This window comes from Onthophagus taurus, chromosome 1, assembly GCF_036711975.1.
Source record: "Onthophagus taurus isolate NC chromosome 1, IU_Otau_3.0, whole genome shotgun sequence".
Classification (NCBI taxonomy): Eukaryota; Metazoa; Arthropoda; class Insecta; order Coleoptera; family Scarabaeidae; genus Onthophagus; species Onthophagus taurus.
In genome coordinates this window covers 40,240,698-40,256,261 of record NC_091966.1, presented here as the reverse complement: position 1 = coordinate 40,256,261, position 15,564 = coordinate 40,240,698, and the positions used below count along the sequence as shown (strand labels likewise).

The following is a 15,564-nucleotide window of genomic DNA, read 5'->3' as shown; positions in this document are numbered from 1 at the left end:
CGTCAATTACAAAATTTTTGACATCTATACATACACCACATTCATTTTAATACGATATTAGTTAAAAAAATATTTAAAAAAAAATCTGATTAATTAAATTAATACTTTTATAAATAATTTACTTAATTCAATTTTTGTATATATAATAATTTAATACAAATCAAATTTTAATTTTATTAACGTTACGAAGTTTTTAACAATTCTCGTATCTCAAATTTGACATCAGATTAAAAAATACACTATATACATAATAAGTCTGAAGTGAGCTCAACTTGACAAGTACCTACGTAATGAAGTGGTGTGTTAACTTCACGTTACACACGTTCGATGTATCAAAAAAAATGTTATAATTATTAAATATTTTGAATCGATCAATTTAAAAAAACGTGGTTAAATGAGATGAAAACTTGCGTTTAACCGTTTTCCCTCGAAAGGTGTGTCGGAGAAATGGTTTCCGCTCATAAAGATCATGTTCTAGTTGGAATTCCCGTTTTAAATGAAACCACCGATTTGCGAAGAAACAAAAGCGTTTGGAGGGTAAATGGACTATTGTTTAAAAAGAGACTCGTGGGAGTATCATAAAAATTCGTTCACATTTCAGACATGGAATCAACTTTCGAGGTTCCAACGCAGTCTAATCTACATGATTTTCGCCGTTTTATTCTTCATGATATTATATTTTATACCAAACAACACCGATTCTTTAATAATCAATTATGTGGAAACCACACAAAAGGGAGGATTAAAAAAAAGTGGTAGTGATGAAGTTCCCGGACAAGTTTTAGAGGAACCCAGCCTTAAAGGCGGTTTTGATCCCGTTCAGGTTAACACATCAAGACTATTTTTCGGACCAACCACTCAACAACAAAAAGCCGTTGTTGAAGCATTTAAACACGCTTGGCAAGGTTATAAAGAATTCGCATGGGGCCATGACAATTTAAAACCAATTTCTAAAAATTATTACGATTGGTTTGGATTAGGATTAACTATTATTGATAGTTTGGATACGATGTATATTATGGGTTTACAACGAGGTAAATTTTTAATCAATTAGTAATTTTTTGAAATAAATTTGCCAAAATTTTGAATGTAACGTTGGGGTGTATGCAACCCATGTTACAATTATGCAAAAAGAGTTGCCTATTATTATATATATATTTTTGATTTTAGAATATGAAGAAGCTCGTACTTGGGTTGATAAACATTTACAGTTCACTCACGATCGTGATGTAAATTTATTTGAGGTTACAATTCGCGTTTTAGGGAGTTTATTAAGTATTTATCACTTAACAGGTGATCGGATGTATTTACAAAAAGCTGTAAGTCATTAAGTATGGATTTGAATTGGAAATTAATAATTTTTTTTAGACTAATTTGGGTGATAGGTTGTTACCATGTTTTGAAACTCCATCTGGAGTACCATATTCAGATGTTAATTTACACACAATGCAAGCACATCCTCCAAGATGGTCTCCAGATAGTAGCACAGCTGAAGTTAGTACCATTCAATTGGAGTTTAGGGATTTAAGTAGATGTACTGGTGATCCAAAATATGAGGTAGAAAATAATTAAATTATTTCTTTTTATTATAAATTATTCTTATTTCTAGGATGCAGCTGCAAAAGTATCTGTAATAATACATGGTTTAAAAAAGACAGATGGTTTAGTTCCTATTTTTATTAATCCCCAATCAGGTGAATTCAGATCGTATTCAACAATTACATTAGGGGCAAGGGGTGATAGTTATTACGAATACCTTTTAAAGCAATGGCTACAAACTGGAAAAACTATCGATTAGTAAATATTTAATTTAATTCGATTATTTTAGTTTTAATAATTTAATTTTAGTCTGCGCGATGATTACGTAGCCGCAATTAAAGGAATTGAAAAGCATTTAGCGAAAAAAACAGTTCCAAACGGCTTGGTTTTTCTTGGAGAGATTTTGGCTGGAGGAAAAGACTTTAAACCAAAAATGGACCATTTAACCTGTTATTTACCGGGAACTTTAGCATTGGGCGTCCACGCTGGTCTTCCAAGTAAACACTTAAAATTAGCAGACGATTTGATGAACACTTGCTATCAAACGTACGCTCAACAACCGACATTTCTAGCTCCAGAAATAACCTATTTTAATATGCAAGGTGAAAACTCTAACGATCTCTACGTGAAAACGAACGACGCCCATAATTTATTAAGACCGGAATTCATTGAGAGCTTATGGTACATGTACCAATTAACGGGAAATACTACGTATCAAGAATGGGGTTGGAAGATTTTTGAGGCTTTTGAGACCTACACAAAAGTTAAAAATGGATATACATCGATAGGTAATGTAAAATCTGTTACCAATTTAAAGAGAAGGGATATGATGGAAACTTTTTTCTTGGGGGAAACTTTAAAGTATTTATATTTACTATTTAGCGACGATAGGAAATTAATTGATTTGGATAAGTTTGTAATGAACAGCGAGGCTCATCCTTTACCGATTTATTCCTCATGAGGTTTAATTAAAAAAATAATTTAAATAATTTCAAAGTTAGCTTAATCCTTAGCGCACAATTCTTTATTGTTTAAAAGTCTCGAATTTGTTAACTTCCAAATTTATCCATTTTCGGTTAATAGGCAGCCCAAATGTCATTTATGTAAGATGAGTTGCCTATTTAGGTTTTGTGTTGGAGGGTTAATTTAAATACAATCATCCTTTACCGACTTATTCGTCATGAGGTTTAATTAAAAAAAGTGGTTTAAATAATTTCAAAGTTAGATTAATTCTTAGCGCACAATTCTTTATTGTTTAAAAGTCTCAAATTTGTTAACTTCCAAATTAATTTTGGGTTAATAGGCAGCCCAAATGTCGCTTATGTAAGATGGGTTGCCTATTTAGGTGTCATTAAAATCATTTTGTGTTTATTAATTTAAATACAAAACTATTTACTAGTAACTATTTACTTCTAGTCTGTTGAAAATATAGAGGCGTCAATGACTGATTTGAATTTTTGTTACTTTTTTTTAAGAGTCTCGAAAAGGACAAAAAAAAACTTAGTACATTACATTATGTGATAATACGTTTGTTGAGGCATTCTATTTAATTTTATTTCTTTAATAAATATAATTGCTGGGTATTTATCATCCACAATTCTGTAAATATTAAATAGTAGCTTATAGGGGATGATTAAAAATTAAATTGGATTTACAAAAAGTTTTTATGGTTAATTAAAATAGTTGATAACACACCACAGTATTAGGTACCACTTATAGTATACGGGATATAAGAAAAACTTGGAAGCTTTTTGTGAGAATGCGCCAGTTTGTATACCTTAACTTCACCAAGTTCTTAGCAATAAATAATAGGAAAAGTAAACGAAATAATTATTGTATGTCGACGTTGACTACTTATCTGATAAGTTATTTATTTGTGTCGATGTTTTCATGAATGATTGAACCAAATCAAGGAGCAAAAAGCATTAAAAAAATATTTTGGGAATTTTTTAATTTTGGGTTTGTTAATTTTTTAATAAAAAAAAGTATTTATTTATACTTTTATTATAACTTAAGTTACAAATAAATATAAAAATAATTAAAAAAATGTGATAAACTCATTCCAATTTTAAATCGGCAACTTCTCCCCAATCAAAATCCAAATTTCCATTTTCCAATCTAATAAAATTATCAGAATCAACAAATTTAAACAATTTCCCAAAAGTTGAATACTTCCCAACGGTTTCAACATCACCAATTATAATTAATTTATGTTTAGCTCTCGTTAAAGCAACGTTCAACCGTCTCTTATCTTCCAATATATCAAATTTTGTTATTTTTAAATCAGGCGTTGATTTGGTACAAGAATAAATAATCACGCTTTTATCTTGCCCTTGAAATTGATCGACAGTGCTCACATCTATTTTAGTTTCAACCAAAACGCTTGATAATTGAGCTACTTGCGCGCGATAAGGTGCTATAACCCCTACATTTGAATACGGAATTCCAAGTTTTAATAAAATTTTAATTAATTTATAAATAATCGCAGTTTCATAAAGATTTGAGCACTTTAATTCATCGTTAGAAGAAAGTTTTTCGGAGAAATTGAAATTGTAATTTAACAAGTGGGTTTTTCCCGTGTCTAATATCTTAACGGAATCTTTTAATTTCGTGCTGAGTGTTTCTAAGATCCATTTTTTCTTGGTTATATTATGTATCTAAAAGAAAAATTTATTATTTAAAAAAAAATTATTTAACACGTTCGCTACCGGCGCGTCTAGTCTATTGGACGAAGAGGTTTTTCGTGCTGTGGCGAATATTTTAACATTAATTAAAGTGATGAAACAAAAGGTAATTGTAAATTGTGCAAGCAACAAATATCAAGAGGAGTGAAAGGAAAAGCAGTATCTACTAGTCCGTTACTACTTCATTTAAAACGACACCATGAAGATAAATATAAGAAATACCAAGAAAACAAAACTGAAGATAAGAAACTTGAGAAAAATAAACCTTGAGGTATAAACGATCCACGAGCTAAAAAAATTGCTGTCAAAATAACTGAGATGATCTATCTGATATTTATGACTTATTATGGACTGAAATTGCAAAAAAAAAATTGTCTTAATTGGAATAGATAGCGTTAAATTCTGATATTTGGACATGTTCGAAAAACAATAATAGTATCATAAGTATTACAGGACATTGGCTGAATTGAGACAGCTTTCCAGAAAGTCATACTGAAATGGTAGTCGCAAATAAAATTTTGAATATAACTCAATTATGGGACATACAATTGAAGCAAATTACAATAATGTTACGTGATTAACGGCTGCAGAGATGCCAAAATTGATAGCGAAAGTTGTTTTATTCATTCACTGCAGCTTGTAGTAATGGATGCCATTTTTTCGCAGAGGACTATATAAGATATGATAGCTTGTGCCAGAAAAATTGTTACATATTTTAATCACTCTTCGTTATCATGTGATAAACTAAAATCTATTCAGAATGATTTGGTCATGACGCCAAAAACATCAAGACGTACCAACCAGGTGGAATTCTACCCTCTACATGCTAGAACGACTGCTCGAACTAAAAAGATGTTTAATTATATATTTATTAGAAAATAATACCACACTTAATCTTACAACAAATCAATGGAATTTGTTAGAAACAACAATAAATGTTTTAAAACCATTTGAAGAAATTACAAAGCAGATAATTTCTACAAATTCATTAATTTCAGATGTTATTCCATCAGAAGTTAAATTAGTTAATTATTAGGCAGTATATTATGAACAAGAAGCATAAGTACGGAATAAAGCTGTATGAGCTTCCCACATTTGATTGCTTTGTTTTGAATATACTTGTCTATACTGGAAAAGGCAGTATAATAGACAATCATCAAGAGCATTCCCACACTTTTTCAGTCGTAACGGAGCTACTAAAAGACTATTTGGATAAAGGGCATGAAATATACCTTGATAATTATTACACTAGTGTGTCTAGCAAAATATTTGATCAAAAGGAAGACGAAACTTGTAGAAACTTTATAAAGGGAAATCCGAAACAATTATTTCAAGAAAAAATTAATAAAGGAGAAGCTGTATGGAAAAGAAAAGGTCCAGTGTTAGTTACACACTCGAACGACAAGAGATTGGTGGCTATGATATTAACAATGCATACCGAATGGTAAAAGCAACGAATAGAAAAGGAAAACAAGTAATGAAACCAGAGTGTGTTCTCGCCTACAATAAGTACATGTCCGAGATAGACAGATCAGACCAGATGATGGGAAGATGCTACAGAAGTATTGTTTCATCTTATAAATATTGCAATATGGAATGCCTATTACAACCAAAATTGATCTCTTGAGGTTCAGAGAAGAAGTTATAAAGGATATGCTGATACCACAGACCAACAATCAGAATTCCATTATCTGAAGACAGTTCCCTCCACATAGATATGTGTCATCAGTGTAGCAGAGGTGGACTTTACAAGAAATCCTGGTACAACAGCCCGATATGTCCAAAAAACCCTGGTTATTGCATAGAGCCATGCTTCACAATTTGGCACAGTGCACAATAATTATGTTTTGTAATATTTTGGGGTAGGTGTAGTATTCATTTTGGTTTGTATAGCAGATTACGTTGTATTTAGAAAAAGAAAATAGAGACTTTGAAGAAATTTAGGTGTGTGTCCAGTTGACTGGACGTTGGTGCAAAACTTAGAAATTCAAAGTCCAGTAAACTGGTCAATAAACCAACATGTAAATAACATAAACCTGAATCTCGAAATCAAAGAAACTACGAATGGTACACGGGAAAAAACTATTGCAGAAGGCGCGGTAGCGAACGTCTTAAATTAATTTTTCTTTTACCGATGTATCAAAATTAAGCGTTGCATTTGAAATCGAATCTTTTCCAATCTTTAATTCCCCATCGTACATAAACTTATTAGCTATATCCGTTATAGTAGCATTCATCCGATAATTAATATTCAAAGTAACCATTCCAACATCACTTTGTAGGCGATCAAACACCGTCTCCGACATTCCTTTTAATCGAGCATCTTCACTTTTAACTAACGGAGGTAATTGATTGGGGTCTCCAATAAACACGTATTTCTTACAAACCGATAAAGCCCTAAACAACGAGCATTGTAACGCTTGAGTACTTTCATCGATCAAACAAACATCGAGGGTACGTTTACTCAAAACGGGATGTTTTGATCCCAAACATGTAACGGCTAAAACTTTCTAAAAAAGATTAAGTAAATAATTAAGTAATTATAGAAATAATCATCATGGAAAAATTCAAGGATCATCATGTGGCTTAAAAATCGACAATTCTTTTTTAATCAATGTGAAATGACTCAAAAAAACACGTTAAATATAAAAAGAAAGTGCGGAAAAGTGTAGTACATACCGAAAAATCATATTAAAGTTTCGATGTGACTTCACGTTTTGTAGCAATTTTTTAATGTTTTAATGTGTTTAGTCGCAAGTCTTTCAAGACGGCTAAACCCGAATGATTCTAGTGTAAAACTAGAACTTCCCGATACTTTCTAGATCTAGGTCTAGTGTTAGTTATAGTTTGAGTGCAATAAAAATATACAACATAGTGATATCTAGCAACATCATGTTTGGACTCATTTTAATAGTTCTTTTTAATAAAGAATACATCATAAAAAAACACCATGAAGTTGTCCATTTGTCTATTATATGATATCTAACTTCAGATTTAAAATGTCAACCTCAATTTTGACGTATTTGTAATTTTCATTAAAAATCCTTTAAAATGAGTACAAACACGACATATTTATCTTCAATATTAATGAAGTTCCAGTTAGAAATGTCAACGTCAATTTTGATATATTTGTAATTATCGTGAAAAATCCTTTAAAATGAGCCCAAACATAATACGTTTAATTCCAATATTACTCGAGATATAAGCAACTTCCGTTTTGAAATGTCAATGTCATTTTGACAAATTCGTAATTTTTATAAAATGTCTTAAAATTTATCACAAAAACAAAAATATAATAAAAAAAAATCAAAAATTAAGGTTGGTATTAATATTTAAAAATCAAATTGCTATCTTTATTGTTGCTAACTTCGCGTTTAACGTTTTTATTCTAACTTTCTTGCTTTTTGAGATAAGTGCGTCATCTTTGGACTCATTTTAAAGGTTTTTTAATGAAACTGACGAATATGTCAAAATTGACGTTGACGTTTCAAACCGGAAGTGATTGTATTTCCATTAATATTAAAGTTAAATATGTCGAGTTTGGACTCATTTTAAAAGATTTTTTATGAAGTTGACAAATATGTCAAAATTAAAAGTTGAAAGTTCGAACTTTTTGGTTTTTTGAGATAAGTGCGTCATGTTTGGACTCATTTTAAAGGTTGTTTTAATAAAGAATACATCATGACAGAACACCATGAAGTTGTCCATTTGTCTATTATATGATAACTAACTTCAGATTTAAAATGTCAATCTCAATTTTGACATATTTGTAATAATCTTCATCAAAAATCCTTTAAAATGAGTACAAACACGACATATTTATCTAGTTTTAGGTGTAGTGTTAGTTCTAGTTTTAATGCAATAAAAATATGCAACATCTTATGCTAACTAGCGCTACCTATCACTGTAACAATCATTAGACCTAGAACTAGAAACATTTGAATTTAGCCGCACGTCTCTCTGTTAGTTCTAGTTTTACACTAGAACTAGAAGGTATCTGAAGACGCACGGCTAACCCAACCCGGAATTTACAACCCACTCTTTGCTCCATGTCCAACCTGTGGAATTTCTACACAAAATTCTGAAATAAATCAGTAAATTAGGTGGATCCGAATGTAACGTTTAAAGAGAGGTGCACTACCCGCATCTAAAAAGATATATCGCATTTGGGAGACAAAGAATCGAGTGTTGTAGCAGCAATTTTTAAATCTGTAATGGAAGGGACACAGAACGATACCACTCAATAGAAGAATAGTCTTCAGCCAGTAGTATTGTAATCTCCAAGCACTTAGTAGTCTTTTGGCAGCAGTATATAGTCTCCTGAAAGCATTAAATAGTCTTTGCCAACGAATTTCTAGCTTTCTCCAAGCAATTAGTACTCTTTCCAACAATATTTAGCATTCTGAAAGTAGTCTTTTGGAAACAGTATCTTGTCTTTCCAAACAAATAATTTTTCTCCTAGCAGTATTTAGTCTTCTCCAGGCAGGTAGTAATCTTTTCTAGTACTATATAGCGCTCTGAAAGCAGTAAGTAGTCTTATGGAAGCAGTATCTCGTCTTTCCAATCAGTTTGTAGTCTTGGAAGCACTATTCCGCCTGTCCAAGTAGGTCAAAACCTTTAACAGCAGTGTTTAGCGTTCTGGAAGCAATGGGTATTATTTTGAAAACAGTAGGTAACTTGTTGAAATAGTATTTCCTCTTTCCAAGCAGTTTTTAGTCTTTTACTAGCAGTATTTAATCTTCTGGTAGCAATAATTAGTCTTTTTCTAACAGTATCTAGCATTCAGGAACCAATAAATTAAGAGGAGGATAGGGCATCAGGTATAGATTTTAGGTTATCTTTAGTTTATAGATGGTAAACAACGACATTTTAGTCGTTGTGCGTCGAAAACCTAAGAAACAACCGTATTTCACCCGAAAATATGCGTTTTTGACATGATGATTCTTGAATTATACAATCATTTTTAACGTACCGCCTCGTTATAAACTTTTTCAAGCTCCTCAACACTTTGACAATTCTTAGTTAACTCAAATTCGGACATATCAATTAAATCAGAATGGATCCTTCCTTGGGAACCTAATCTTAACACTTTAACCCCTCTTCTTTTTAATCGTAAACAAACGTTATCCACAGCATTATGTGTATAACTCGTAATTAACACAGATTTTCCTATTTCCGTTAATAACTCAACTAAAGCAACAATCGTAGCGGTTTTTCCCGTCCCTGGTAACCCTTTAATAAGAACGTAATCCTCGGCGGTAAGCACCTTTAAAACAGCCTGTTGTTGCACCGCATTTAATCGTTGTAAAATCGGCGGCGCTTTCATCGCAACAACTCTTGGTAATTTCTTTAAATAATTTGGAGGCTTCTTATCGATAATTAAATCGCGAAGACGTTGCGACGTTTCCGTATCTTCAAGTAAAAGCGCTAAATTCGATAAATTAAACGAATTTGCGCTCGTTGAGTCGTAAGAATCAATGTGGAATGGTGAGTTTTTGTACCGATCTTGAAGGTTTCTTTCTAATTCGACTATTATTGTTGTGTGATCGATATATGTGACTAATCCTGATGCAACGGCCGGTCTTTCATTAGTACTTATAACCACATAGCTGCTTTCGTTTAAACCTGAGATTAATAATGTCGTTGTTTCGGTGATTTTCTTAAATGTGTGTTTATAAAATCCATCTGCATCGGCGATACATCCAATTAGATTTAGATTTGATAAACATTTCCCTTGCTTTTCTCTGCAATTTGAAATTATAATGTAAAAGTTAAAGTTAAAAGATGGCGCCACTTATTAATTTTCATTATACGAATAAATAGATTTTTTTTTAACATATAATAATTATTTGATGAATTTATCTAAATAATGTTATAAATTATTATTTTTAATTAAAAATGTTTTAATTGAATTAAATTTTTGAATTTATCAAATATTAATTAATGTTATTATTAATAGATGGCGCCACTTAATAAATGTCAAAATTAATTTATTTAAAAAAGATTAATTAAATACCTTTCTTCTGGTAAAATAGTATAAATGCTACTAATATCTTTATGAACATGTTGCGAACTCTCCAAATCCAATAAATTAGTCCAATGTATGAAATAGTTAATATGAGATTCACTTAGATGACTCAAAACGCTTTTGCTAACCTCCTTTAAGTTCATATTCGAAGATAAATCATAATTTTCCTTACTAAAATGATTATTTTTAATTAATAAACCACAAAAATTGAGTTATTAACCTTAAATAAGCGCAACAAATAATGTTATAAGGACATTTTCCGCAAGCGCTGTGATGATGAATTGGTTCGGGTAATTTCATAGATTCTAATGTTTTCTCGTCTTTATCGTTTCTTTTTAATTGTACTCTTTGTTTTAGGAAATACGCCAAATCATTTCTAAGTAGAATAATATCGCGCTTTTCGCTCTCGTTGATTTTAATTTCTTTTAAATCGCCTTCTTTTAAGTAAAGTAATAACCCTGATGAGACGTTATAACCGAGTTTGAGCATCATCATTATATAAATCATAACTTGCCCTCGGTGTTCTAAAGAAACGGTGGTTCTTCCTGTTTTTATCTCAAGCGGCATCATTTTCTCGTCATCGATTTTTAATGTGACGTCGATTTTACCTTTCATACCTAATTCGGGGCACCAAATATTTTCCTCAATATCTTTAATGGAATCAATATGACCTTTCCAATTATTTATGTTTGTATCGGTTTTATCGAAAAAATAAACTTGTATAAATTTTAATATTCTCGGTATAAAAGTTGAGATTTCTTCTTTGATTTCTTCTAAAGTTAAAGATGTTCGATAAAGCATTTTAACCTATAAGTAATAAAAAGAATTATTTTGATCGCTGGACTAATTAATTTTTAATTTTACTGAATCTTTCGTGGTTAATAAAGCTTTTAAAATAGTCTCAATTTGACGTAGAGTATTCGCTTTTGATTTTAAAACGTTTTGTAATAAACTATGGACTAAAACTCCAATTATCATGACTTTATTTTCGGGTTCAAATCCGGCGAAATATGTCCTAAAAACGGCTCTTCTCTTACAAAATAATGCCCCTATAAAATTAAACGCAAACATTTAATTACTATAATAAAGAAAATATCGGAAAATATACCAACGACGGAGGTGCTTGAAATTAAAAGATTAGGTTCATAAACTAATAAACCCTCCTTGTTTGTAACCCTCCAAAATGGCTCGTTATTTAATTTAATTCCTTGTAAATAAATTTCCGCTTTAACATCGAAGTTTGTGTGGATCCTAAAATATAAATAAATGATGAATCATCATTAATTTATTTCAAATAACTTGCCAAAATCCTTCTAAAACACATTTAGCTTTTTCATCGCTTTTAGTCGATTTAACGATAATCTCCATTTTATTCTTATCTATTTTATTAAAACTTAATACTTTACAATGTTGAGGTTGGCTTAAATCTAATGAGTATATTTCTTCAGGCTAAAATAAATTAAATTATTAAAAAAATTCAAGAATCATGTGGCTTAAAAATCGACGATTTTTTTAAATCAATGTGAAATGACCCAAAAAAAATAAAAAATAAAAAGCAAGTGTGGAAAAGTAAACATATCGAAAAATCGCATTAAAGTTTCGATGTGACGTCACGTTTTGTTAGTTCTAGTTTTAGTGCAATAAAAATATACAACATAGTGATATCTTATGCTAACTAGCGCTAGCTATCACTGTCACTAAAACTAACATTAGACCTAGAACTACTTTTCTTTCAATAAAAATATACCACAATCTAACGCAAAATATATTTCAAACTAGAACTAACACTAGACCTAGAACTAGAAACATTCGGGTTTAGTCGCACGTCTCTCAAGACGGCTAACTATTTTACCAGAAGAGAGGTATTTAATTAATCTTTTTTAAAATAAATTAGTTTTGACATTTATTAAGTGGCGCCATCTATTAATAATAACATCAATTAACTTTAGATAAATTCCAAATTTTAATTCAATTAAAACATTTTTAATTAAAAATAATAACTTATAACATTATTTAGATAAATTTATCAAATAATTATTGTATTTAAAAAAAAAATTAATGTACATATTTGTATAATGCGATTTAATAAGTAGCGCCATCTATTAAAACTTTAATCAACAACATTATAATTTCAAATTGCAGAGAAAAGCAAAGGAAATGTTTATCAAATCTAAATCTAATTGGACGTATATCACATATATAGTCACATATATCGATCACACAACAATAATAGTCGAATTAGAAAGAAATCTTCAAGATCGGTACAAAAACCCACCATTCCACATTGATTCTTATGCCACAACGAGCGCAAATTCATTTAACTTATCAAATTTAGTATAATGTATAAAAATGTATTTAAAATTATGATTCATCTTCGAATGTGAGCTTAAAAGAGATTAGCAAAAGCGTTTTGAGTCATCTACATAACTGAATTTCATACATTGGACTAATTATTGGATTTTATTGGATTTGGAGAGTTTGCAACATGTTTATAAAGATATTAGTAGTATTTACACTATATTACCAGAAGAAAGGTATTTAATTAATCTTTTTTTAAATAAATTAGTTTTGACATTTATTAAGTGGCGCCATCTATTAATAATAACATTAATTAACTTTAGATTAATTCAAAAATTTAATTCAACTAAAACATTTTTAATTAATACTCTAAAAACGTCTTAAGAAACGTGCTGCTAAACCCGAATGATTCTAGTTCTAGGTCTTGTGTCAGTTCTAGTGATAGTGCTAGTGTAAAACTAGAACTAGAAAGTATTGGATTTAGCCGTGCGCTCCATCCCAACCCGACATTTGAGAAATTCGCACTGATTTAAATGTTAATTAACCTAACTCGAGGTGGAATTTCTACACAAAATTCTGATATAAATCAGTAAATTGGGTGGATCCGAATGTAACGTTTAAAGAGGCTATCTTTAATTTATAGATGGTAAACAATGACATGTGCGTCGAAAACCTAAGAAACAACCGTATTTCACCTGAAAATATGAACCCATAACTTCACCCGAAACTTGTTAGGATAAAGAAATGTAAGGAATTCGAACTGTAACATTTATTTCCAAATTGAACGTTTTTGGGATTTATAAAAAAGTAAATACAAGAGAAAGCGTAAATTCTACGCACAACAAGTCCCTAGCCGTGTATGTTCTCGCAAAAAGACTACTGTAGTTTGATGTCGTATTCGTGCCATTCAATTTTTGGATATTTATTAAAAATGAGTACAAGAAACCGCCAAATTTCACAAAGCATTCGAGATTTGATTGTTAGTTTACGAAAAGATGGGAAATCATTAGGTGAAATTAGTAAAATTGTAAAAAAAAGCACATTCGTCTATGTACATTATAGAAAATTACAATAAAAAGGGGTCCACAAAAATACAGCTTCGTACAGAGCGTCCTAGAGTATTGAGTGTTCGAGATGAATAATAAGATGAGTGCTTCCAAAATCGCTAACGAACTAAATTCTGTATCTCAAAAGACAAGTAAGTGCATAAACAATTCGAAATGTTCTCTACAAAAGTAGATATCATGGCTGCATACCTAGGAACAAGCCCTTTATATCACAAAAGAACCGTATAAAACGGCTGGAATTTGCAAAGAAATACATTCAAACGAGAAAATTTGTGCCCAACAGCAAAATATGGAGGTGGTAGTGCTATGTTGTGGGGGAGTATGTCAGCTGCTGGTGCAGGCAATGACATTTATAAATGGAATCATGGATAAATATATTACCTTGATATTTTAAAAAATAATTTATTAGAAAGTGCTAGAAATTTTGGGATTGCCAGATCATTTTCAATAAGACAATGACCCCAAGCACATGAACACAGAAACACAGAAATTGTGCGCTTATGGCTGCTGTATAATGTTCCCCATCAATTACATACCCCTCCACAATCCCCAGATCTCAATCCCATAGATCATGGGATAGGATAAAGCGCAAAATACGACAACACGAAATAAATGTTACAATTCGAATTCTTTACATTTCTTTATCAATCCTAACGAGTTTTTCATTACCTTGGAAGTGGTACAGAGACTTTATTGAGGCAGTATTAGCACGGTCGATGACGTCACAGAAAGTGACGTCACGTCTCACAATGATTCTTGAATAATACAAAAAAAAATAAATAAAAAATCATTTTTACCAGTTTTAAATCCACATCGTCCTCGAAAAAATCAGAAAAATCATCCCCCATCAATTCCATATATTCATTTTTTACTTCAATCTTTAAATTCTTTTCAATTAAATCATCACAATTTAATTTTTCGAAATGTAATTTAACTTTAACTCGTGACATTGATGGTGTTATATTTTTACTTGGTGTTTTTTCCTGTGGAGGTGTTTTCATTTCCGTTTGAAACCTAAATTTGAAAATTACAATCAATAAAATCAATCCAAAAACAATTTTTTGTACCGAGATGATAAAGATGGAGAGGTATATTGTAAAATGGAACTTTGTTTCTTCTCTGAACTTCTTTTTTTAGGCGACAAGGATGGTGCACAACTTGATTTACTTGGTGTTACTTTAACAAAATTATCGATCACCTCAACTTTAAACATATTTACATCGTGAGTTGTCTCAAATAATTTCTTCTTAGGTGAACGTGCTTTCTTAGGGGAAATCTTTTTAGGTGATTTTCTAGGTGATGATTTAGCTGGCCAGCGTTTTGTTAAAATTGGTGATTTCTCTAAACATTTATGAATCGTAAGAGGATCCGCATTTTCAATTTGAGCTTTCTTAAATTTCTTTTCTAAGTTATGATTACTACATGATGGAGATATTGTTCTTTTTTTATTATCAATATGTTCGTTTTCGTTTTTTGGGCTTAATACTTTTACTTTTATCTTTCTACTTTTTATTTCCGGAGTTGCTGGTACCATATCCTCCTCGGAATCAATCATAATTAGCTCTACCATAAAAAAGTTACTATTATTTAACAAAGATTACATTACTTACAAAAAAACGTACCTTTTAAATATATTTAAATAATTTTTTTTCCTTTTAAACAAATACAAATTTAAATTAACCTAACTTTTCTTCATCCAAACATTTTCCCGGTTATTTATTTGACATTTATGCGCCAACTTAACACTAAATAAACATTTTAGTAAATCTCTTTTATTATTAATAATTTATTTATACCCTCATATATAATTAACATATAACAACCCACCAAATAAATAATAAAACAGTTAAAAATAAAGTTTATTTCAAAAATTAAGATAGCCATATACCCTTACAAATATAATTTTAAACCGAAATCATTTAATTTCGAATGTTAAATTAAAATTTTT

The 15,564-nt window shown here is 30.5% G+C and overlaps 2 protein-coding genes across 2 annotated transcripts; one reads left to right on the top strand and one right to left on the bottom strand.

Annotated features, from left to right (window-relative positions):
- The first annotated feature begins 289 nt into the window (after positions 1 to 289).
- On the top strand, positions 290 to 3,269 carry LOC111428171 (alpha-Mannosidase class I b). The gene is made up of 6 exons (XM_023063590.2): positions 290 to 537; positions 602 to 1,034; positions 1,171 to 1,319; positions 1,369 to 1,557; positions 1,610 to 1,797; positions 1,849 to 3,269. Exons 1-6 carry the CDS (start codon positions 448 to 450, stop codon positions 2,498 to 2,500), a joined length of 1,701 nt encoding a protein of 566 aa, XP_022919358.1. The 5' UTR covers positions 290 to 447; the 3' UTR covers positions 2,501 to 3,269.
- A 258-nt stretch (positions 3,270 to 3,527) lies between these two features.
- Positions 3,528 to 15,388, bottom strand: LOC111428162 (DNA replication helicase/nuclease 2). Its single transcript, XM_023063578.2, has 11 exons — positions 15,239 to 15,388; positions 14,684 to 15,179; positions 14,414 to 14,630; positions 11,555 to 11,700; positions 11,360 to 11,502; positions 11,116 to 11,300; positions 10,472 to 11,058; positions 10,240 to 10,422; positions 9,196 to 9,967; positions 6,356 to 6,733; positions 3,528 to 4,196 (listed from the first exon to the last, which is right to left on the bottom strand). The coding sequence occupies exons 2-11, from the start codon at positions 15,169 to 15,171 to the stop codon at positions 3,597 to 3,599; spliced, it is 3,699 nt and encodes a 1,232-aa protein (XP_022919346.2). The 5' UTR covers positions 15,172 to 15,179; positions 15,239 to 15,388; the 3' UTR covers positions 3,528 to 3,596.
- Between the last annotated feature and the right edge of the window lie 176 nt (positions 15,389 to 15,564).

Coding starts and splice junctions, on each gene's coding strand:
- LOC111428171 (XM_023063590.2), top strand. CDS start 448: ATGGTTTCCGCTCATAAAGATCATGTTCTAGTTGGAATTCCCGTTTTA. Junction 538..601: donor GAAACAAAAGCGTTTGGAGG/GTAAATGGACTA, acceptor TTCACATTTCAG/ACATGGAATCAACTTTCGAG. Junction 1,320..1,368: donor GGATGTATTTACAAAAAGCT/GTAAGTCATTAA, acceptor AATTTTTTTTAG/ACTAATTTGGGTGATAGGTT.
- LOC111428162 (XM_023063578.2), bottom strand. CDS start 15,171: ATGATTGATTCCGAGGAGGATATGGTACCAGCAACTCCGGAAATAAAA. Junction 11,059..11,115: donor TATTAACCACGAAAGATTCA/GTAAAATTAAAA, acceptor TATTACTTATAG/GTTAAAATGCTTTATCGAAC. Junction 4,197..6,355: donor CGCTTAATTTTGATACATCG/GTAAAAGAAAAA, acceptor TTTTTCTTTTAG/ATACATAATATAACCAAGAA.